We start from the raw sequence: 24,502 nt of genomic DNA on the forward strand, positions 1-24,502 counted from the left end.
CCTGTGTGGCTTAGTTGGTTGAGTGTCAGACTAGATTTTGGCTCAGGTCATGATCTCAGGATTCTGGGATCCAGGCCTGCATCACCCTCCACACTTAGGGGGGAGTCGCTTCCCTCTGTCTCCCTCTGCCACTCCTTCTGCTTGCACTCTCTCCCTCTACAAAATAAATAAATCTTAAAAAAAACTAGAAAAGTCATGTTCTCAAACATGAGCATATGGGGAAATATTTAGCTTACTAAACATATGCAGTATAATCTAAATCTTGTTGAATACACGCATTTATCTAATTCAATATAGTTATATTTTTAGAAGTATAAAGAAAGTTAACAATCATCACCTATTAGTGATAGATCCATCTTAAAACAAAACAAATCTGGAGGATGTATATTACCAGATATCAAGACCTATTCTGAAGCTACAGAAATCAAGTCGTATGGTATCAGCACAGGAATAGAAAAATATATCACTGAGATAGAATAATCAGAAATTGATGCATATAAAAGAGTTACCTTATTTATGACAAATTCAGTGGGGATAGGATAAAAAAAAGGAGTGCTGGATCAACTGATACTCATATGGAAAAAAAAACCTTGATTCCTTATCTCACTTTGTACATAAAAACTAATTTAAAGTTAATCATGAAAAAAAATTAATAAAATTAATGACCTAAATGTGAAAGATAGAACTTACAGAAGATGACACAAGAAAATAACTCAAAATTAGGGCAAAGATTTCTTTTCTTTCTTTCTTTCTTTTTTTTTTTTAAAGATTTTATTTATTTATTTCACACAGAGAGAGATCACAAGTAGGCAGAGAGGCAGGCAGAGAGAGAAAGGGGGAAGCAGGCTCCTTGCTGAGCAGAGTTGGATGCGGGGCTCAATCCTAGGACTCTGAGATCATGACCGGAGCAAAAGGCAGAGGCTTAACCCGCTGAGCCACCCAGGCACCCAGGGCAAAGATTTCTTAAATGAGACATAAAAAGCACCAACCAACAATATTAAATTTCATAAATTAGACTTCTAAGAAATGTTTTAAAAATAACATTAGGTGGTGCCTGGGTGGCTCAGTGGGTTAAGCCTCTGCCTTCTGCTCAGGTCGTGGTCTCAGGGTCCTGGGTCTTAATCCTGCATTGGGCTCTCTGCTCAGCAAGGAGCCTCCTCCCCCCCCCCCCCCCCCCCCCCCGCCTCTCTGCCTACTTGTGATCACTCTCTATCTGTCAAATAAATAAATAAAATCTTAAAATAAATAAATAAATAAAAACACCATTAAGAGTGTAAAAAAGCAAGCCACTAATTGGGAGAATAACAATATACATTCTTGACAAGGACCCACATTTGTGCAATTCCTAATCTCAGTGACAATACTTATTTCTAAAAGTTCTTTTTGGCTCTTCTCAAATTCTTTTTTCATCATGTCTTAAAGGCTTGATATCTTCTTTAATGTCTTTAATAATTTAAATTTGCTTCCAAGAGCCCCAGGACCATTTAAAAAATGTACATTTTATTATATATAAAATCTTTCTAAATAAAGTGGATTTAACAAAACTTGAGCTAATACTAATACGATAACACTTTGAGCATTCTACCTGATTTTATTCTTACGTCTTCAGTTCTATATTTTTTATTCATATAGATCTGGGTTTTGTTGCTCTCTGTAGAAGAATAAATTAGATAAAAAATTTTTAATTGTAGACACTCAAATGATGTTATTTGCCTCTCCCCCAGCTTATTAAATAGCAGACCTCAGCCAAAACAACTTAACTCACACAAAAGCCACCCAGCTACACATTTTCTCCTGCCACTGAATCTTTAATCTAATAGTGCTTCAGTTTCTGCATCCATTCTTTAGACATTATATCCTACTGTTTATATTAAAATGCAGATCCTAGGACCAATTTTGGATGTTTCTGGGAAAGTCTGAACACAAACTTGCACAAAGTATAGACCTGGGTCTTCAGATTCTCAGGTTAGACTATTCTTTCACACCATCAACTCCCTTTTTATGGTCCTGCCCAACCTAGCAGAGAGAATTTTTCCTGTCTTCTGAGCGCTGATGCATCGATTTTTGTTTTGTTTTTCCAGTTTGCCCTTTGACATAGGGTGCAATTTTTTTTTTCAAAGTTTTCCATTTCATGCAGTGGCGTCAGGTGTGATCTCTGAGGGGCTCAATGCTTTGGTCCTCTCAGACCATGCAGTCTGTTTGCTCTCCTCAGTCAAGCTGTCCTGCTCAGTGGCTACCCCACTCCCTGGGCCTACGTTGGAATGTTCTGGAATTACACTTCCACGTTCGTGCACCCCAGATCAGCCTTCAACTGCTACGATCAACCTCATTAACTTCACCTGGTTTTTGGTTTGTTTTTGCTTTCCTTAGTCCTTAATTCTCGAATGGAGTCCAATTAGATGCTGCCCCTCTTCAACATTTTAGCGCTAATTCTAACTTCTGTGCAAACAATCCCGTTCTAACCGTGCATCTAAAATATGCAGTTTCTCTGTGACAGTTCAGTGGAAATTCCTCTCCCCGAATTCTATGGACGACTGTTAGATAAACCTCGCCCCTGCGTGCTGAGGTGTCAGGAACTCCACTTAGTAACAACCCTCCATGGTTTAGAGGGAGGCGTCCTTCCCTTCCCCATCTGCCTCCACAGGTAGGCAGGCTGGCGACGGGAGGCACACTGAAGAGGCTGACTTCACCCGGGGGAACGCCGTTTTCTAGGGTGAGGACGGCGACGTACCGCGGGGCTGTGTCTGAAGAGGCCGCTCGGGAAAGCGCCCTCGGGGCTGAGGGGGACCAGGGTAGCAGGGAGAGGGGATGCGGGCGAGCTTTCCCTCTGGCGGCGCCCTGAAAGCTCGCCGTAGCCCACGGACTCTGCACGTTTCCTGGAACGGCGCCAGGCCCACCTCCCACGACTCGCGCCCTGGAAGGCAGACAAGTACTAGGCCCCTCGCCCACGAAAGCCCGGTAGATACCCTCGCGCGGCAAATTTCAAGTGGCCTAGAAGCCACGCCCTCCCCGTCAACCGGAAGCTTTGCCACTAGCAGCGCCACCAGCCTACAGGCCCCTCAGAAGGGGCGGGGCTGCAGCAGAAACTGCAACTCCCAGAGTGCAGCGCAGGGCTTCCGGCTTCCGGCGAGTGGACCGGAGTGTGTTTACACCGGCGGCTCTGCGGCCGGATTCCTTCCGCGGGACGGGTGAGGGCGCCGGGTGTTGGGCCGCGCGGGCTAGGCGTGTGTCTACTAGTTAGCTGGTCCCGTGGGAGCGGTGGGGTCGGCACCTAAAGATAGTGTCCCTGCCCCACTACTAGCTGTCTATAACCTTGGGCCAGCAACTTCACCTTTCCGAGTTTCAGTTCCCTCGTCTGTATTATCTGGATGATAATGCCTGCCTCAAGAAACAATTGAGAGGATTAAATGAGATATGGTATATAAAAAGACGTATTTATTCTTATAAACCTGAGCAGTATTAAAGTAGATCGGTACCTTGAGGATGCCTTGGGGTCTGCTGTGCAGCCTCAAAGCCACACGGCATTTTTTTTTTTTTTTTTTTTAACTTGCCTACTAGAGGCCGCTTTGGAATCAGGTTATGCTCTTTGGAATGATTATAACGAGGGCTTGCCTGGTCCTATGAGATTCTTCCACCCTCGGAGTTCCTGATGCATTTTCTGGGCACATTTGCCAAGCAGTGGGACAATAAAGGCAAAAATTCTAGTCTTTGCTTTCCAGGGCCTCCTAGAATGGGTTGGGGGTGGAGGGTTGAGAATTAAATAGATATTTGTTACCCTTTGCCTTGAGTGAACATGAGAACCTCAGAGGAAAGGGAGAGGGGGTCGAGGAGGTTGTATTTGAGTTGATCTTGTTAGGAGTTTGCTAAGAGACCTAAGGGAGAAGGAATTATATGCAGTGTGAGTGCTGGGGAGGTTAGGGTAGGGCAGGGCCCTGTTGGGGGGGTTGAGGAAGACCGGCAGAGGGAACAGAAAAAATGTTATCATGCCAGGCTGTGGAGTTTCGACTTATTCATAGCAGTGGTTTGGAGTCATTGGTGGGGTTCTAAGCAGAGGAATAACTTGCTAAGGTCTGTGTTCTAAGGTGATGATTAACTGTGGAGAACAAATAGATGGTTCCCAGAAGGGAGTTGGGTGGGGGGGATGGGTGAAATAGGTGATGGGACTTAAGAGTATACTTACTTAATCAGGATGAGCAGTGAGTAATGTACAGAATTGTGGAATAGCTAAATGGACACCTGAAAGGAATACTCAACTGTATGTTAACTCTGCTGAGTTGAAAAAAAGAAAGGGATTCGTTGGCTTTCAGCATGGGTATTTGATAGGGAGATAGACAAGAGGCAGGGAGCTTGTTACAAAGCTATTGCAGTTCAAGAAGACTTGATGAAGAAAACTGGAAATAAGGAGCATAAAGATGATCTCATTTGAACCTCACAACATTCCTATTAAATGAGATGGTGTTTTTATGTCCACTTTAAAGATGAAGGAACTGAGGCCCAGAGAGCTGGAGTTCTGTGCTGTTGATCATAGGGTGAGTAAGGAGAGGACTCCGATTCCAATTCTGGCCTCCCAATGTTGCATCCTGTGTTTTTCCAGCAGTGTCAGACTGAACTAGTTTTCATTCAACCCATTGGTGGGGTGGGGATGGTGTAGGCCCTTTAACCAGTGAGACTTTGTTTCTTTACAGGGAGAAAGAGAGAGCGCGAAAGAGAGAGGATGTCTCTCTCAGATTGGCACCTGGCGGTGAAGCTGGCTGACCAGCCACTTGCCCCAAAGTCTATTCTCCAGTTGCCAGAGTCTGAGCTGGGTGAATACTCTCTTGGGGGCTACAGTATTTCATTTCTGAAACAGCTCATTGCTGGCAAACTCCAGGAGTCGGTTCCAGACCCTGAGCTGATTGGTGAGTTTCTGTGGACTGGGAATGGGCTGCTACTCTGATCTCTTTCTGGGGAGATACTTCTGGAATTGCAAGGGTAAGTTAAGAGTTTGGGATTTGTTGCCTCATCATGTTAACAGTCCAGGGAAGTGAATGTTGTTGGGTGAATAGAAACACAAACTGTGTAATAAAACTGTCGGTTGCCATTTCAGTTGTACGTTAAACTGAGCATCCTTATCACAGAGTTCCTTAACTATGACATGGAAGAGCAAGAATTTGGGGTAGACTAGAGACGGAGGAACGCATCGTTGGGGGAGGCCCGCAGTATATGGTATTCCAGATGGATTTTGAAGGATGATTAGAAGGATTTTTGTTTGCCTGGTTGGTTAGAGGGAAGGTAATAAAAAAGGAAAGGAGGATGGCAAGGGTATTCAAGGTGGAGGAAGAAGGAATTAAATTAGATTATAAACATAATTTGTTATAGCTGAGGGATCCAATTGGTTCATCCTTTTTTTGTTGTTTTATTTTCCCATTCGTTTAAATTGAGCAGTCTCCAGGACTTGGTACTTGCTAATGATTTTTATTAAAATGTACGTAATACATAAGAGTACTTTTTAAAGCAAGTATCATTCTCCAGCTATCTGTCCAATCAAGATAAGTTTCTTAGAAGCAGAAACCATCTACATTGTTTTGAGGAGCAAAATATAAGTGGACCATTCTCTTTTTAGATCTGATATACTGTGGCCGGAAGCTTAAAGATGACCAGACCCTTGACTTCTACGGCATTCAACCTGGCTCCACAGTCCATGTTCTGCGGAAGTCCTGGCCCGAGCCTGATCAGAAACCAGGTGAGTAGGGGTCCGTAGATGGGGAGAGCCTCCGTAATCTCTCCAAAGAAAGGGTCTGTGTGTTCTTGAGGCATGGCCTGGATGGAATAAAGAGGCGATTTACTGAGGTGGTGATGGAGGATATCTTTGTTACTTACTGGATTAGTCTCCCTTTGGTAATAGAGGGCAGTTTTGATCTACTTGCTGTCAGCACCACTAACAGAAAGGGGTTTGTTGCTCTACTTTTTAAGTCCATTACCCACTATTTCCCAGTGGAATGGGGAGTGTGTGTCTCTTTAAACTCCTTTAGATTAACAGTGGATTTCTCAGTGAACCTTGTATCTTTTGTTTTTGTTGTTGTTCTCATCAGAAAAAAGCTGGAAACACCTTGTGTTCCTGTAATTATGTAGTTTGTCCTTCTGTTAGCAAATCTCCCCACAAGTGGCCCTAGGTGGTGATTTATTCAGTCCGATCCCTCCTGCTATCCTGGTAGTGTAATTTCCTGAAGCTTGAGAATAACAGTATTAAAGTAGCTCTTGGAGTAAACTTACAAGACCTTTAATGCCTTTTTGATTTATTAATAAAAGGCGCTGCTTAGAATTCATAATTTAAATTTTCCTATCTGTGTTTTAAAAGCTTTTCCAAGGATAAAACTAAGCTGTGTGAAAAGATTAGCTTTGTGAAACTGGCAGTTTGACATATTTTTGTACTTTCATGATGGCTGTGATTGATTATAAGCTTGAAATTTCTCCTCTTTTCAATTCTAAACATAAAGGACAAAAAGATCTTCTTCTTTCTTTTTTTTTAAAAGATTTTATTTATTTGACAAACAGATCACAAGTAGGCAGAGAGACAGGCAGAGAGAGAGCATGGAGCCCGATGTGGGGCTTGATCCCAGGACCCTGGGATCATGACCTGAGCTGAAGGCAGAGGCTCAACCCACTGAGCCACCCAGGTGCCCCCAAAAGATCTTCTTTTGTCCACTTGTGGGAAATGAGAAAGAGAAAGGCAGTCTTTGACATTCAGAGATTGGCCTGGCCCTCAGCTAGGCCTTGAAACAGATCACCAACATCTGTAAGGCCACTCACTCTGAGAAAGTAATGGATCAAGGCAAAAATAAGATCCCTCTCATTTCTGAATAGAGACAAAGCCCTGAACATGGTCCACATCACAAAAATGACCACATACCCCTGTGTCCAGCTGTCATGATTGACTGTTTCATTTTTACCAGTTACAGCTTTGGCCTTGTTCTAGTTTTCCTTCCTTCTAGGTAAGGATTTTTTTTTTTTTTTTAGGACTTTTATTTATTTTTTGACAGAGAAAGAGAGAGAGAGATCACAAGTAGGCAGAGACAGGGGAGGGGAGGAAGCAGGCTGCCTGCTGAACAGAGAGCCCGATGCGGGGCTCAATCCCAGGACCCTGAGATCATGACCTGAGCTGAAGGCAGAGGCTTAACCCACTGAGCCACCCAGGTGCCCGTAAGTATGAATTGTTAAGATACCCAGTCATAAAGTCCTCCCCACTTCCTGACAGCCTTCAACCCAGAACAAAACCATACTTCTTTAAATGTCCCCCCACATCACAGCCAAAGCCCAAATCCTATCAGTTTTCTCTGATGTCATCTGATTGAGGTGTCCACACTTCCCATGGTGTGCACTCTCCTCTCTGTACAGAGCTGTAACCCCAACGTGGTCCACTCCAGGTGTGCCCCTCTGGTCTTCTGGCTGGAGGGCACTGCCAGAAGGAAAGTAACATATGTTGCTCCTTCTAGCTAGATTGTTTCTCTTTGATACCGCATTTCATCATTAGGCCTGCCAGCCAGATGACAGCATTAGCGTTTTATAGATGAGGAAAAGGAGCATTAGAAAAGGCATTTATTGGGTCGCCAGGGTGGCTCAGTTGGTTAACCATCTGCTTTCAGCTCAGGTCATGATCTCAGGGTTCTGGGATCAAGTCCCGTGTTGACTCCCTGTTCAGCGGGGAGCCTGCTTCTCCCTCTGCCCCTCCCCCTGCTTGCAGGCATGCACGTGGGCGGTGCTCGTGCGTTCTCTCTCGCTCTCTCTCAAATAAATAAAATCTTTAAAAGAAAAAAGAAAAGGTATTCATTCAAGGTCATCTACTTAGAAAGTGAGTGCAAGAGCTGGGATGTGAATCAGGTTTTCCTGGCTCCAGAACCCACGTTCTTTCCATCGGGCTGGCTGTCTCCCACTTCCAAAGAGTGAGACTGAGATTAGCTCCGGGATGTTTTGGAGACAACCATAACTCTTTGCTGATGGCGGGCTTAATCTATTAAGAGTCCATTTCCTCCTCCCTTTGGCCTAGAGATTTATTTTTGAAACAAAATCACGTTTTATTGTGAGTGAAAATAAACTCATATCCGAAAAGAATCCTATCATGATGGCATTTTGGATATTTTATCCTTGAGTGCTCTTAAAAAAGGAAGCACATTTCTTGATCTCCCACTCAATTAGCGCCTGTAGGAGGAGAACCTTTCAGTCCCTTCCTTCCCACCTGGATCTCTTTGATGGTTCTCTGTGGCAGGTTACCAGTCTCCTCAGGATCTCACTCAGCCTGCTGTTCCAGCAGTGACAACGTGTACCCTGAGCTCCAGCCACAAAAACCAACTTGCTGGGGTACCTGGGTGGCTCAGTGGGTTAAAGCCACTGCCTTTGGCTCAGGTCATGATCCCGGGGTCCTGGGATCCAGCCCCGCATCGGGCTCTCTGCTCAGTGGGAAGCCTGCTTCCTCCTCTCTCTCTTCCTGCCTCTCTGCCTGCTTGTGATCTCTGCCTGTCAGATAAATAGATAAAATCTAAAAAAAAACAAAAAAAACAAAAAACCAACTTGCTGCTCTGTCAAAGCCCTTCATTGTTCTAGGCTTCTGTGGCTTTGCACATGTTCTCACTTAAGCTTAGGACTTTCTCCCCCAGTAAACATCTGCTTGGCCTTGAGCACCCTCTCAGATGCTCTCCCCTGGGAGACGGCTCTGTGTCCTAGCCCGCCCTCTCCGTGACGGCTGTCTGCTTCCTGCTCCGCATGCCCTAACTGGGACCTGCATCTCTGTGGAGCACTCAGCCTGTTACTTTGTCCTTGTGTGTTTGTGGCTTTGATCTAGTCTTGCTGCTTCTCCTGTCCCAAGAGCTCCTTGCTGTGGTAGGGAGTCTTATTTTTGTGCCTTCCTCTGCCTTTCCCCAAACCAGGCCTGGAGTAAATGGCTTACTTCATGTTTGTTGAATGAATAAATTGGGTAATTCACTTAAGATGAATCTTTGTTGAAAGGTACCTCTGATTGGAAGTAGAGGGAAGGACATGATTGCTGCCCCAGACCCCGGGTGCTATTCCCCTTGCTTTGGGACCGATGGCCCTGGAGTTGGGCAGTACACAGTGTGTAAGATCACAAGTAGCTGTCTTGGGTGAGGAGAACCACACTTCAAAGTGTGATCCAGTGTGGACTTCCTACCTTCTCCCTCTCCTTATATCCAGATTTCTTCCCCTATGAAATGGGCTGATGTCCTCAATAGTAAAGTAAACCAAGGAAAACTAAGACAACTGCTAAACTTTCCCATGTATGGGACTGAATCATATAGTGTCCAAAGATCAGAAGGGAGCTTTGAGTCTCAGTGAGCCACTTGCTATGGGGTGTGTAATACAAGGTTGTCAAGAACCCTAGGAGCACAGTGTGTTTCCTCGGTCCTTCTTATATATACTTTTTCAAATCCAGAATAATATTACAGAAGCCTGGAAGAAGATACCAAAGAGGAAACAATCAGCTTTGATTGTGCCACCCTACCTAAGTCCTGTTCTTCCCTCTGTACCCTTCTAGCCTGGGACCACGTGTACATGGACACATTTTACGCAGTTTTACTAGAAAACATATGTACAACTTTGTGTTCTATTTCTCTCCCTTACCATACTGTGTCAGCATCGCTCCATATTGTTCAGATGGCTTTCGGTACTTATTTTAAACCACTGTATAAAAAGTCTGCTGAGTTGATCATACCTTCCCCCTTGCAAATGTCAGAAGTCTAGAATTCCCACAGCGGGAGACTGATCAGAGCTCTCTTTTCTGTGTGGCAAGAGTCACCTTTGCCGGAAATTGGAAGCTCTTCGTTTTATGTGCCAGAGATGCTTAAAAGAGAGTGTGGTTTTCACCTCTGGGGCTCCAGTGGTGTTTCTGCATGGGGGCCCTCGTCCACTTGGTGGGGTGCTGGGGAAAGCGCCGAAATGCTGCTGTGCCTCTGTCACAGTGCCAGGCTGGGTTGTGGGTAACTGAGTGTCTCATCCCAGAACCTGTGGACAAAGTGGCTGCCCTGAGGGAGTTCCGGGTGCTGCATACCGCCCTGCACAGCAGCTCGTCCTACAGGGAGGCGGTGAGTGCGAGCCTGTGCTGGGAGCCTCTTCCTGGGATAGTGGGTGAGGGGTGTAGAGTGGGAGTTGGTAGCCCATCGCCATGGCTACCGAGAGTTCCTAGGGAGTTTTTGTCATGCCTGTGGGTCTCAGTAGAGCCCTCTCATCCCCCAAAGGGGCTCTCTCAGCTAGGTATTGTTGATTCCCTCTAACGATAATGATCCTGCCTCTCCTGATAGCAGCTTCATGGAATGAATGTAGTTTCAGCCAGTGGATCCACATGCTGTTTCTGCAGGAACTCGTTCTGGGACTTGCTGCTGAGTCGCCTGCCCACCGTGCCTTACCTGGATTTCCTCACTGGGCAGATACGCTAATGTGTCTCTATAGGGGAATGGATAAGCCAAATTAATAGAGCTGCAAACTTCCCCATATGTATGCATACAAAATGATAATTTTATAGAGGTTGAAAAGGGCTTTTGGGACCTAGAGGAATGTTTGCTACAGGCTTTACAAAGAGAGCTTTTATTTTGGAAACATTAGAACCTCAGATGAGGGAAAGGAATAGAAATTGAAGGTTTACTTTGATCTTGCCTTTTTTTTTTTTTTAATTGTTTACCCTCCAGTAAGCCACAATGTTAGAGCAAAAAGAGGTTTGTCAGTTTCCTGGGGCTACTGTTCCACTGAGGTGCTGTGTGGGCATGAGCTTGTAGAGGGAGGAAGCCCTTCAGCAGCGTGTGGGTGTTTGCTGAGTGGATTGGGCCAGTAGAGTGCCCAGCCTCCCCATTTCTCCTGCAGGTCTTCAAGATGCTCGGCAATAAGGAGTCTCTGGATCAGATCATTGTGGCCACGCCGGGCCTCAGCAGTGACCCTATTGCTCTTGGTAAGTGCGGGAAGAAATAGGAGCTGTTGGAGAAGGAGAAACCAGGGGAAGGCAATTCCCATCTTATCCAGAATCGCTGGTCTTGTTGGGGAGAAAAGGGAGACCAAGACGCGCCCCCTGTCCCTAGCCTTCCAAAAGTGGTCAGTGCCACTGAGAAGTCATGGCCTACCTAACATCAGAAATGAGACATGAGGGCGCCTGGGTGGCTCAGTGGGTTGGGCTGCTGCCTTCGGCTCAGGTCATGATCCCAGGATTCTGGGATCAAGCCCCACGTCGGGCTTTCTGCTCAGCAGGGAGCCTGCTTCTTGCCCCCACCCCCTGCCGCCTGTCTCTCTGCCTACTTGTGATCTCTGTCTGTCAAATAAATAAATAAATCTAAAAAAAAAAAAAGAAATGAGACATGAGGATGCCAAATGGGGGGCAGCAGTTAGCCCCCTGCAGGAAAGACTTCCTGGACACATTGGTGGCTTAGGGAAGAACCCAGACATATGGGGAGGAGAGGCTGGCATGTTAGTCTAAGGCATGTGACCTAAGTGGAGGCAATGAGAGGGGCACAAGATGGAGAACACTTGACTTGTGCTTCTTGGAGCTTTGTTCCCCCACCTTTTCGTGGAAGATGCTTTGTGATCCTGTGTCCCTGTTGAGCCGATTGTTCTGAGGCCTACAGCCTCTTTGCCCTCCTGGATCTGGCTGGATTCCCAGTCTCTGAGGTGAGGCCTATTCTCCTTCAGGTGTTCTCCAGGACAAGGACCTCTTCTCTGTCTTTGCTGATCCCAGCATGCTTGATACGTAAGTATACCCATCTTGTTAAAGGGTCCCCTATCCCTCCCCAGATGGTTGGCCCAGAAACCTCATTGTCACCCTGGGTTCTGCTCTTAGAGCCTGATCCTGTCTATCCCTGAGTCCACCTGTGAAGTATGTCAGGAGGTGAGAAAGAGCAGGGGCTACCAGTAGACCGACAAAGTCCAAGGGCAGGGACACATGGAGATGTGGAGACGAAGTAGGGTTCTGAGGGCGGTGGCTTTGCGGGCCTGGTTCAGTTCCGCTCTCTCTGTAGATATTGGAGAGCCTTGGAAATACTTTAGGATGGAAATAAGCAGGTGCACTGATCACTAAAATTCTAGAGTAATTTGGAAGGGATACAGTAAAGGTCCTATCCCTTATTCTGCACATGAAGGAAGAGAGGAGACCTCCCAGAGATTTCCTGGAAGAAAGTCTCTGCGGAGTTGAGACTGGAGAAGGACCTCTGAGCCTCCTAGGCTGCGCATGTCCCATCATGCCTTGCTGGAGGGCAGGTGGAGCATCGGCAGAGGACCTTCAGAGCACAGAGCCTACTGCTGTTGCCGGGGACAGAGCAGTAGGAGGACAAAGGCAGCCGTTGGGAGGTGCTGAGGAATTGAAAGGCGGGTACAGGCAGTGCGATTGTCTGGAGGGCACCCAGAACTTCTGTCATGCTGAGGGTACTCGGTCCTTCCCAGTCACCCTCTGTTTCTTTCTGCTTCTGTCCCAGGTTGGTGCCTGCTCACCCAGCCCTGGTCAATGCCATCGTCCTGGTCCTGCACTCGGTGGCTGGCAGCACCCCGCTGCCAGGAGCCGACTCCTCTTCACGGAGCGCACCCTCCAGCTCATATCGGGACATGCCCGGTAGGCCCCAGGGTGGCGTAACGTCGGCCCCCTGGGGAGCCCGCGATGGCCCAGGGATTTGCTTTACTCAGCAGCTATGTATAGCCCTGGCAGAGGGCGTTCCTTGGGAACTCTCGGTTTGAGTCAGGGAGTGCATCTGTCCTGTAATTTTCCAAGGGGAGAGACGAAAATGTGAATTTGGAGAGTATCTGATTCTGGAGCTACGCCTGTGCCTTTCTGTTCTTCCTCCCCAAATCTGTTCTCCCTCCTCCAGGTGGCTTCCTGTTCGAAGGGCTCTCTGATGACGAGGACGACTTTCACCCAGTAAGTGGCCTGGCTGCTTGCCACTTGAGAGGGTGCCCGAGACGTGCCTCTCCCTGGGACTTGGCACACCCAAGCTGGGAGGTGGTCTTAACCCCTTCGGTGGCCAATCTGTGGCATACTCTTACCTTCTGAGCCTGGCAGCCGTTCAGGCAGGTCCTGTAGCAGGGGCGGGGCCCATGTGGGACTGTCACAGTGCCACACTGCCACTTTCCCAGTTGCCTCCCTTCTCCAGAGCTCCAGGTCCACGCCCTCTAGCAGCACACCCAGCTCACGCCCAGCCTCCTTGGGGTACAGTGGAGCTGCCGGCCCCCGGCCCATCACCCAGAGTGAGCTGGCCACCGCCCTAGCCCTGGCCAGCACTCCGGAGAGCAGCTCTCACACACCGACTCCTGGCACCCAGGTATGGAGGGAGGGCCTGAAGAGGGAGGCTGGCCCCCAGGGGAGAAGCGCCCTAGCGGTACTGGCCTCGGTACTCCACCTGGTTTGAGCTGAAGTGTGCCTAGAGCCATGGTGGGGTTCTCAGGGCAGCTCTGTCGACCTCCCCTTCACCCCTAGGCTTTAAGGCTTAGCCTCCAGGGTTCAGTACAGTCCAGAATTCCTCTCTTCATAGCTCACATAATGTGCCCTTCTTCATCCCTGACAGGGCTCAGCCATGTGGCCTAAGTGTTCCTGGTAATGGTCACTGTAGCTGCCAAGGGCATCTCTCCTAGTGCTGGGGCCCTAGGCTAGGTCAGGGGCTTGATTCCATTTCCCTGGAGCAAAAGAGGATGGAATCTTTCCTGGAGCTTTTAGGTACCCCTCTGTGGTCGTCTCATGCAGGTCTCTTTTGGGAGGCAGTAGTTGGGTCCCCGAGGGCCTCACAGTAGGGTGCTGGGACAGCAGCTGGTAATGTGCTGGAAGACTCAGGTGGCTCTGAGGGTGGCACTGACCGCTGCTTTGTCTCTAGGGCCATTCCTCGGGGACCTCGCCGATGTCTTCTGGGGTCCAGTCAGGGACGCCCATCACCAACGATCTCTTCAGCCAAGCCCTACAGCATGCTCTTCAGGCCTCGGGGCAACCCAGCCTTCAGGTCAGTTTTCCCTCCTCCTGGTGTCCTGGTTACTGGCAGCTTCTTAGCTACTTTGGGTAGTCAGTCTGCTTCTTTCTGCTCTCCAGAGGGATTTCTTCACTCCAGAAACAGCTGGGGCATGGTGATGTGACAGGAGAGGGTGTTCCCAGCAAGGGTAGTTGTCCCTGTGGCTTCCACTCCCAGACCCTGTGATTGTGGTCTGCCTCCATGACTGTGTGGCTTGGATACTTAGGGCAGTTTGAGTCAAGGGGTCATTCATTCATTCCATAAGCACTGACTGAATGTTGAGTACATATATTCCAGACCTGGGTCCAGCTCCTGGGGCAGAGACAAACCATTATCATCCCTGCCATGGAGGGGAACAAGGAGATGTGATCATCAGCGAGTTGGTTAGAGGTTAGCTGGGTGGGGAAGGAGGTATTTAGGTGGGAGGACAGTATCCAGGCAGAGGCAGCCACTTGTGGAGGTACACGTGGCATACCCAAGCCTGCGGGCCAGAGGGCAATGTCCTTGTGGAGAAGATCCTGAGATGGAGCCAGTGAAAAGGGAGCAGGAGCCTGAGCACGAAGGCCTGGAGTTCCTGGGTAAGGAGACCGGGCTGGATTCTGTGATCACCAGGGAGCCATGGAAGGTTTTCAGCAAGGAAGGATACTACTGCTGCTTTGCTTCCTGGGCAGGTCACCCTAGCAGCTAAGTGGAAGGTCCTAGGTACCATTGTTTGCTTGCGCATCTGCGTGTGTGAGCTGTCTGTTGCATTCTCTTTCCTTTGCTCCTCACTTGAGCCTGGGGGTGAGTGTCATTTCTGGAACTTGTCCAGGTTCATGAAGCCATCCAGTGGGAAAGACAGGTTTCCAGGTCCTGTGGTTTTCTCTAAACCTGGACTAAGCTCTAAAACTGGACAGTTTCAGAGTTTCTCTAAACTCTAAACTGGACAGTGAGGGGGAACAGGAGCAGGCCCGTGGACAGCTTGTCCTTTCCGTTCCTTCATCTTCCCCAGCTAGATGCCTCTTCACTCTGCTGTCCAGCTCAGGAGCTTTCACTGGCTCCACCTGGCCCATAAATGAGGCCAAGTTGGTTTGTGTGGTTTTTGAAAAGCTCTCCACGCCTCTCTGAATTTGCGTGTCATCCCCACGGCCTTCTCTTTCCCACGGGTGAGCACATTGTCTTCCCTAAGTCGTGCACTTCCTCCTTCATGAGGTAGAGATATTATTAAGCTTTGAAAGTACTAAAAGAAAATTTGGGTTAATTTCTTTAAACCTTTATAGTAGAAAGACCTTTTGTAGCTGAGAGTCAAAATCCAGAAGCCATTACATGAAGAGTAAAAGATTTTGAGTTTGTAAAAGTGAAGATTTCTGCATTGCAAACCAAACCAACCAACCAAACCAACGAACAAAAAACAAGCAAAGACTGAAGCCGAACAAACTGGGGAAAAAACCTTTAACATGTATCAGGCAAAGGGCAAAACTTCCCTGGTATGGAGAATTCTAGTAATTTGGGATTAAGAACTCCATAGAAAAAGGGGCAAAGGGCAATAGCAGACTCTTTGTGGAAAGGAAATACTGTTGGCCTTAAAGCTGTGTGATTCCTTACAGCCCCATTTCTTGGAATTTATCCTGGAGATGGAGGTAATGTATGTGTAGAAAGTGACAGTTGTACAGAGGCAGTCACTGTAGCATTGTTTGTGATGGCAGAAGACTGGAAGTAGCTTGGTTATGATACATTTCAGGATGTCCATGATTTGGAATATTGTACAATTATTTAAAAAATCTTTATTTAGGGGCACCTGAGTGGCTCTGTTGGGTAAGCATCTGCCTTCAGCTCAGGTCATGGTCCCAGGATCCTGGGATCAAGCCCCGAGTCGGGCTCCTGGCTCAGCCAGGAATCTGCTTCTCCCTCTGCCTGCCCTTTCCCCCCATCCTGTGTGCACATTCACGTGCTCTCTCAAATAAAAATCTTAAGAAAAAAAATTAAAAATAAATGAAAGGGTCTTAGTGGCATAGAGAGATCACTGGGATGCATTAATTTTGTTGGAAAAAAGTGGGAGGGGTTGCTGAATGTAGAACAAGGGTCTCAGAAAAGGATTTAAGAATACATATTTGTATTTTCTCAAAGTAAAATAGGTTCTCTGGGGTGGGAATGGGAATGGATAGAGTGAGACTTTTCACCCTGTGTCGTGCTCAGAAATAAAACTAATTTAAAAATGTATGCCCTCCCCCTGCCATTCCATGTGTACATGTCTGTTGGTCTATACATAGAGCAGGAGAAAGAAAGTTGTTTAATTTTTCGAAATATAGACTATGAGTAATCTGCGCCTTCTCTTGATCTTTACGGTGGCATTTTCCTTTTTTTTAATTGGGAAAAATTGCTCGTTCGTTCTCTGAACCCTCCTGCCCTTCTGCTGAAAGCCGTGGGAACCCACGTTCTTCTCCCGACTCCCGCCACGAGGGCAGACCGGAGCAAGTCTGCAGAGGAGCACAGCTAACAGCTTCTGCCTGCTCCTTTCTTTCTTCAGAGCCAGTGGCAGCCTCAGCTGCAGCAGCTACGTGACATGGGCATCCAGGACGACGAGCTGAGCCTGCGAGCCCTGCAGGCCACGGGCGGTGACATCCAGGCGGCCCTGGAGCTCATCTTTGCCGGTGGAGCCCCATGAACTCCTGTTCCTTCTCACCCCCCAGCAAACTGCCAAGGTGGCTGCCCCCGGGAGACACCCTGAAGGTGCCTCATCTCTCCTCTCCCCAATACATCTGATGGTTGACCTTCTGCCTTGTCCGTTGCGTGGCCTATCTGGCTGACTTGAGCTGGTGGAGGCAGGGGGGCAAGCAGGGCGTGTGGGTCTTGGTGTGTGGCTCGGCCCTGCTTCTGAGCTTTGGGTGGAAAATTTGTAGTCATAGGATGTTGTGTGATGCCCAGACTCTGTTTTGGGAGAAGTTTCCCATGCTAGCCCCAGACCCTTTAGTACTTGGGGTGTGGCAGCCTCACGACATGCCCCAGGTTGGAGCAAGGCTGCCACCCAGTGTCCAGGGTGGCTGCTGTGTGGCCGCTATGGCCAGAAGAGGCGTGGCTTCTGACATGACCCCAGGCTGGGGATTAGCCAGGGCTACTTTTACTGGGAGCAGGTAGGGCAGCTTGCCTTCCCACATGCTTCTAGAAGATTCTGCCTCCCTCCCCTGGCCTCATCTCCTCAGGCAGTCTTTGCCACTGATGCTGTAATGACTCCAGAGCCAGACTGCAGGCCTCAGAGCTTTGCCAGAAGGCAGGGCCCTCTTCTCTGTCCTGAAGGCATAAATACAAGAGCAGTTAAATAACAATACTAAACAACAACACCAACACGAACAGGGCTCAGCTTTCATCTTGAAGAGAGGGCACCAACCCCCAAGCTGCTGCTCCATCTGCCTGAGCTCTCGTTCCCCTTGGCACAGTGTTCCCTACCGCGTCGCAGACACGTCCAAGTTGAGCGAGTGGGTTTCGTGTGCTTTGAATACTTTGTCACATCCTTCCCCTCAGATGGTGTTTCAGTGGAAAGGAGCGCAGGGGTCTGCTCCTGCCCTGGGCCTTTGGCAGACGTTCTGTCCGCAGCATCCGCAGTCATGGTCATTCAGTCGCTTCCTGCGACGAGAGGTGTCCCCGCTCCTAAGGATTGCCTCTTCTGTCCTTTGTTTCTCCGAGCGTTTGGCCTTTAGTCCCCAGTCCCTCTGGTCTGCTAATGGGGCTCTGGTGAGGGAGACAAATGGAAAGTCACTTGGCCCTTTGGCTTATGCTAGTGTTGGCGCGTGCTGTTCTCTCTGCATGCTTTCCGGTTTATCAGTGATGCTCTTAAAGGAGGTACTCAGGGGGGACCCATGGTTCCAGATATGGCCTCAATAGCACATTGTTCTTTCCCTCCTCCAGAAAATGTGAAGTCTTGTGGCCTTCCCCTCTCTGTTCTAGTTGAGAAGTGTTCGCATTGGCTGCAAAGTCTCGGAACTCACCCCGGTTTCTTGGTGCCGGGCCTCTTTGTGCCTCAGTGGTCTGCTTGGAGCCCATCTGCCTCCTTGTGCTTGGGAACAAAGCTCTGTCTTTGCACGCGGTGTCCCTGGCTCGTTTGTGGTGGAAACAAAGGCCATTTCCATCCTCGTGGGACCACTTGGTCAATGGGCCTGACACAGCCTTACCTCTCCCCACGCTACTGCCTGCCTAGAGCTAGTTTCATTCTGTGGCAAGTCATACTCTGACCCTGGGGACTGCCTTCAGAGGTGCTGGAGCTCCCCCACCCCTTTATGCTGTGAGACATTTGGGTAACCCTGTTCTGTCCCTGGAGCTGACCCCGAAATACCAGTTGTAGGGCTTCCCAGAATTGAACTGTTTCCACGATTTCCCTTTCCCTTCTTTGTCAGCTCTTTCCTCCAGGGTCTTGGCAAGTTGGCTTTGCTTCCTTTGGCCACATTTTAAATAATATATGTTGAGTCTGATAAGTGCTGCGACGGAGTCTGGGGCTTTCCGTGGGCCAAGGCCTCCTTCCTCATCATTGTTCCTTCCACACTTTCAACAAACATTTATCCAGCCTCTGCTCTGTGCCAGGTAAACCTGACGGGGTCCTTGCTGTCACAGAGCCACGTCACTGGGAAGACAGAAAAACAGAGGTTTACACTAAGGCCTGGGGAGAGCTGGTGAGGCAGGTCCCCTGGGCTTGGGGCTCCTAGGACGGGGAGCTCACTTGGGTTAGGGTGGGGATATGTGTGTGAGGGAGAGCTGCTTGGAGAGAGTAGTGCCTGACCTAGAGCTGAGGGGGAGGAGGAACTGGGCGCCAAGGAGTACGTTTTGAGTGGGCTGGAGTGGGAAGAACAGGGGTCCTATGGCCCTATGTGGTGGTGGATTTTGAGGCAGGCAGAGGCTGGGTCATTTTGTAAGCCACGTCATAGGGAGTTTGGACTTCTCTGAAGGACACTGGGGCATTGTGGGAGATTTCGAATCAGGGTAGAGTGAGCTTTGCATTTTAGAGAGGTGACTGGCAGCTGTATGTGAACAGGTGGGGAGTAGGGCAGACTTGCAGGAGGGAGGCCAGTGAGGAAGCTGTGATCCACTTAGCACTGACCATGGGTTCACCGGGCAGTGTGGCGGTGTGAGGGGAGGGCAGGTGGAGAGCCAATTAACAGCAAGGAATCATCATTCATACGGCATCTTGGGAAAGGGGAACATACTTAATTACCCCCAGTTATCAGATGGGGACACCGGGGTTGAGAAGTGAGGTCATCTGTCCACAGTCTCAGTTAAGCATTGGGCAGGTTGGCCTTGGGAACTCAGGTCTGTCTTATTCCAAAGCTGGTGTACCTCCCACTGCTGCCCCTGGCTGGTGAGTGAGTGTGTGTTTGTGTGTGTTGGTAGCGGGGGAGGTGCTGCAGGGTCTGACCAGGCTGAGGAGCTTGGGCTTTCTCCTGACACCAGAGAGCTCCTTGGATGGCTTTAGGCAGGGCAGTGGGGGAGCCAGATTCTTGTGAGGTAACCTGACAGCTGCGTGGAGGCTGGATTTGTGGGAAGTGAGATTGGCAGTAGGAGACCAGCTAGGAGGCTTGCTGCCTGCAGATGGGACTCAAGTGGGGGCCTCGAGGAGAGCCGCAGCAGGGGGGCTGAGTGGCGGGGAGGGAAGGGAGATGTGAAAGACAGGCTAGCTGTGGGGACGAGGGGGAGAGGGAAGGGACCACAGGGTTGGCGTGGGTAGATGGGGCAGCAAATAAGGGGTGGGGCGTGGGATTGGGAATGCAGGTCCCATTAGGGGACATGTTGGGCTCACAGTGCCGTGGGGCAGCCAGGTGAGGATGTCTTGTGGAACAAACAGTTGGATGGTTCTGAGGCTGAAGATACTAATGATCAGGAGGTCTTAAGTTGAAGACTGGGACTGTGTCACGTGACGAGGGAATTCACCTCTTCAGGGATAGCTAGCAGGAAAGGGATCCCCACTAAGGAGTTAGACCGTATAGGGGTGGTGACTGGTGGCCAGGGAACATAGAAGGGGGGTGTCTGCCACTTCTGGGAATACGAGACCAGGAGTTGTCATAGCTGCCAAAGTGGAAGGAACTGGACAAAAGAGGGCTTGGTCAGGTGCTGTGGGCTGTCATGGAGAGATCTGGTAACTGGGGCTTGTAACCTTGGACTTGCCAACTTGAGCCACGGCAACCTTGCAGAGATATTGTCATGGACCCAGAGCCCACTGGTAGGGGTCGAGGCCCTAACAGATGGGGGCAGCAGAGGCAGGGAAGTTGGAGAGCTCTGGGGGAACCTCGCCTGTGACAGAGTAGCTGGAGGAAGATGGTTGGCAGTTGGAGGGGAGATGAGACTGAGAGTGAGCTTTTGCAGTTCAGCAGAGGTGAAGTTGGAATTGCTCACGAGAACTTTTCTAGGAAGCTAAGGGGAGAAAAAAAAAGGAAGGGACCCCAAAATAGAATATGTAAATATGCAAAGATGGGTGAGTTTTCTGAACAGATCCCTTCTCCTGATATAACTCAAATTTGGCTGGGCTGGCATGGGCTGGGCTGGCACAGCTTGCTGGGCACATGGGCCCCATCTGGCCTGGGCCCCAGACCAAGCTCTCAGAGCCCTACCCTGTGCTGGCCCCTTGTCACCTCTGCCACAGGCCATGGCATCGCATGTTTGCTGAGAAAGTCAGGGCAGGGGTTAAATCTTCTCCAACCTCCGGGCCCCCATGTGCTTACCCAGCCTCTCCAAGCCCCCTCTGGGCCTGGGTGGGGGTTAGGTCGGCTTGGCTGTGCCCCTGGTTTCCCTGGGCCCAGCCCTGTCTGGCTCCTTCACGCCTACAGTTGCTACTGACAGAATTCAGTTTCCTGTATGCTTGAAATGCCTCGTGCAGAGATCTAGGCACTGCCCTCCTGTACCCTGGCAAAGTGGCTGACAGCGATGTGGAACACTAGTACTCATCTATCAAGCCCCCTCTCTGTGCCAGTCCCAGAGCTAGGCACGCACAGATGCCATCTCAGCTGAACCTCATGACGACCCTGAGAGGTAGATACTCCCCCTTTTTACACATGAGGGCTTCCTGTGGTCACAGGATGTGGGCGTGCTGGGAGACTAACCTTTCTAGGACTGGGGTGGGACTGGGTGGGCATGATTCCTGGGGTCCATATCCTGGGGCCTCGTGCCTTAGTGCCAGGCCTAGAAGCCTGTGGGAGGCACCGTGGGGCCTGCTCAGCACTCATCCCTTCAGGAAGTGGCAGCTTGCTTTTTAGAAGGGATTCAGTCTTCTAAATGAGACTGGCTGAGGGTTGGGTCTTTTCCACAGACAGCCTAACCTCTTGGAGCTCCCTTGTGTCCTGCTTGACATCTTCCCTTCCTACCTAAATTGCTAAGATTGGAGTGGAGATTGATAATGTGCGAATCAGAGCTGGCAGGGCTCTTAGAACTGGGCTAGTGAATGTTCTAGATGATAGATGGAGTCAGCGTTCTGACGAGGCAACCCTGATAAGAGGGACAGGAATAGGGTCACTTGGGTGACTTGGTCATTAAGCGTCTGCCTTCGGCTTGGGTCATCTGGGATCCAACCCTGCATCGGGCTCCCTGCTCAGTGGGGAGCCTGTTTCTCCCTCTCCTATTCCCCCTGCTTGTGTTCCCTCTCTCACTGAGTCTCTCTCTCTCTGTCAAATAAATAAAAATTAAAAAATTAAAAAATTAAAAAAAGAGGGACAGGAGTAGGCACGGTCTAAGGTCCTGTGGTGGGGACTAGAAAACCAATTGCTCTTACGTAAGACGACGGGGTCTCATTTTTCCCCCTCCTGGGCCCAGATTCAGACTCACCATCTTTCTCAACCAGTGTTCCAGAAAGCCACTTCTAGTGGGTAGGAATTGGCCCAAGGATGACTCTGGGCTAAGATCAGTAGCATTTAGCACTCAGCCCAATAAGGCAGTGTCTTTAGGGGATTGGTTAAGAGGGAAGTCAGTCTTCCAACGCTTTGCTACTCAGCCTTTTCCCTGAATGTTGTGTTCTGATCTGCCACCCTATTTTTGAAGGAGGTGGGCACAAACCCAGCTCCCCAGCACCTAAGAGCTTCTCTGTAGACATTTGTTAAATGACTGCCGATGTCCTAGGAGTCAGCCAGGATGACAGAAAACCCTCAAAACCCCATGAGAGGACTGAATTGGAACTGAGGTTATTTACCCTGAAAAAAGAATAGATTTAGAAGGGCATGACCTCCATGTTGAAATCCCCTGTTGAAATCCCCTGGCTCTATCCCAGGGAGAGGGATTAGACGTGGAGGACAGATTTAGGACCACTGGGCAGGAGTCTTCCCCTGGGGGAGACCGCTGCATCAGAGCTAAGTAAGGTGGGCGAGCCTGCCTTGGCAGTGAGCTCATGGTCACTGGGGGTACGTGAGAGGCTGTGTGACCTCTGTCAGGGCTGCTGTGAGGCACTCCCAGGCTAAACCAAATGTCAAGAATTGGGACTCTTAGACCACTGTATCTATGGAAGACCGGGCATGGTTTGTGGGAAACCACATGTCTGCAAGTGTTTCTTTTTTCAGGTGGCTACAGCAGGCTCGGACATCACATCAGAGCTGGGAGGGTCCTGGGACGCCTGTCCTACAGAGCTAGTTTTAAAAGCACGTGCATCTCAACCTACAAACAAGAAGAACAGGCAGAAAGTAGGATGAGAAAGCATTGCTGGTCTGTGGCCTAGAGTGGAGATCAACCAGAAGAAGCATAGCTGCTGTATTTCCTTCTGTAAACAGGAGCAGAGGCTCAGGCTGGGGCAAGGCCTTGCCTGACTTGAGTCAGTGGCCATGCCGGGATTTGTTCTCTGACCTCCCAGCCACTTCGAGTCAGGAGACTTCATTGGTCTGGATGGGCGCCACATGACTCCCATGAGATCCTGCTCTACCACAGGCCTTGGGCACTGAGAATAGAGGCTCAGAGATGGGGGTGGCGGTGGGGTTGGGTTATGGTGGGGCAGAGGGAGGAGGAGTTTGTCTCCAGAAAGTCTTGGGACGATCTGTAGCTGCAGTTTGGGCTGACTCGCTCTGTTCCAAAGTGGCCACCAGGTGGCACTCCCACCCCAGGCCCAGTGCCCAGCGGGCAGAGTTTTGGGGCTAGGACTCTGGGTTGCCCCTTGGAAGCCATGGCAGGACCTGATATGTTTTAGGTGAGCTGAGTGCCCCGACGGAAGAAGAAAAGGTCTAGCTCTTACCTGCCAATCACCTGACCACTGACTATCCCCCTGTGGGTTTTTACTTTTGTCCCTACTTAGCAAGCCAGACCCCAATCTTAGCAATTTAGGGTAGAGCTAAATGAATAAAAATGCATCTAGAATAGCTAGGATAGAGAACAGAGATGCAGGAATGGGATCCTGCTGGGAAATGCTGACCCTCTGGGGTAGGATGTGGAGGTCGTGACTCTGAGTGGGCCTGAAAGGAGGAGTCGGGCTTGGATAGGTGGGGAGACCCTGCACATCTGGGCAGAGTCTTAGGGGGCAGGCAGAGCACGAAGGGAAAGCTGAGCTGTGGGACCAGGGCCCGCACAAGCCAAAGAAGGGTTTCCTGTGTGTACCTCACATGGTCCAGCCCTAAGCCCTGACATAGTCTTCAGAGGGTTGGGCTGAGCAGGTCCAGGGGAAGCTAAGGCTGTGGTATCTAGCCTGTGCCCGTGAGATAGTCATAGGCCTGCCAGACAGTGAGCACACAGTAAGTTGGAATTTCCAGACATGCTGTACATGTCCATAAACATTTTACTTTTGAGGTTTCTGCCAATGTTTTAAAACTGGGCGTTTCAGTAAAAATTTAATTTTCAGCTTCTCTTGAAATACCGCATTACCTGTCTGACTGGGTGTGCTTTCCCGTGGTCTCTCTGACCGGGGATGAGTAGCAGCTTCCCTGAGTATACAGAGCCTGTGCCCGTTCAGTGTTCCCCACCCCGTCTGCTTCACTGTTCTCCAGACTTCCCCAGTCTCTGCTGCCTCCCCACCCCCCACCATGGGTGCTAGTGGTGTTGGGAGGGGGGACAGTAAGAGCTGCTGTGGTGAGCTGACAGCAGGCCTGGGTGGACACCAAGTTCTGAGGCCTCACAGCATGGTGGGATGTTAGGCGCTTGGGCTCCTTGTGCCTACCGCTGCCCTCTTGTGAGGGGTGGGTTACTCCTTTGACCAATCGTAGCTGTGGAATCAGGACTGAGGAGGGGGACAGAGAAAGCTTCAAGAGAGCAGGAATGCTCTGAGTAGGGCTGTGAAAGGTTTGGCTTGGAAGGCTGGGGAGGGGTCCCAGTGCTGCTTTGGGGCTCTGAACTTCAGGTCTGTATGTGTCCATTACTCTGATTCCCCAAGGGGCCTTCTGGATTTGGCTGTGCCTCAGCTACCCACAGGGAAGACCTCTTCAAGGTATTTTCCTCCAGGATAGGAGCCCCTGCACCATTCCTTTGTCCCAGCCTTCTCCCCCCAGCTCCTGTCCCCCATATGGGGAGCTGTGGGAAACGGGAGGACAGGAACGCACCTCCCTCAGGCCCATGAGCATTCCCATCTGTGGCTGCTTCTGCTGGTCAGTTTCCCACCATTTGCTGTGAGTGTCCCCATGTTTGCTCCAGGCCCC

At 49.8% G+C, this 24,502-nt stretch overlaps 1 protein-coding gene across 2 annotated transcripts; it reads left to right on the top strand.

Annotated features, from left to right (window-relative positions):
• Window positions 1-3,086: 3,086 nt before the first annotated feature.
• UBL7 (ubiquitin like 7) lies at window positions 3,087-19,578 on the top strand. Of its 2 annotated transcripts, none has more exons than XM_032342457.1 (11): window positions 3,087-3,188; window positions 4,686-4,898; window positions 5,603-5,722; window positions 9,988-10,070; window positions 10,843-10,927; window positions 11,659-11,716; window positions 12,438-12,571; window positions 12,825-12,874; window positions 13,107-13,274; window positions 13,821-13,943; window positions 16,456-19,578. In XM_032342457.1, the coding sequence occupies exons 2-11, from the start codon at window positions 4,715-4,717 to the stop codon at window positions 16,591-16,593; spliced, it is 1,143 nt and encodes a 380-aa protein (XP_032198348.1). In that variant the 5' UTR covers window positions 3,087-3,188; window positions 4,686-4,714; the 3' UTR covers window positions 16,594-19,578. The 2 variants fall into 2 exon arrangements, with proteins under 2 accessions (XP_032198348.1, XP_032198347.1); XM_032342456.1 differs by lacking the exon at window positions 3,087-3,188 and adding an exon at window positions 4,479-4,529.
• The last annotated feature ends 4,924 nt before the right edge of the window (window positions 19,579-24,502 follow it).

The sequence above is a fragment of the Mustela erminea genome, chromosome 5 (genome assembly GCF_009829155.1).
Source record: "Mustela erminea isolate mMusErm1 chromosome 5, mMusErm1.Pri, whole genome shotgun sequence".
NCBI lineage: Eukaryota > Metazoa > Chordata > Mammalia > Carnivora > Mustelidae > Mustela > Mustela erminea.

Excerpts from the sequence above, each read along its gene's own strand:
- UBL7 (XM_032342457.1), top strand. The coding sequence starts at position 4,715 with ATGTCTCTCTCAGATTGGCACCTGGCGGTGAAGCTGGCTGACCAGCCA. Across the intron at positions 5,723-9,987 it reads CGAGCCTGATCAGAAACCAG|AACCTGTGGACAAAGTGGCT; the intron begins GTGAGTAGGGGT and ends GTCTCATCCCAG. Across the intron at positions 11,717-12,437 it reads GATCCCAGCATGCTTGATAC|GTTGGTGCCTGCTCACCCAG; the intron begins GTAAGTATACCC and ends CTTCTGTCCCAG.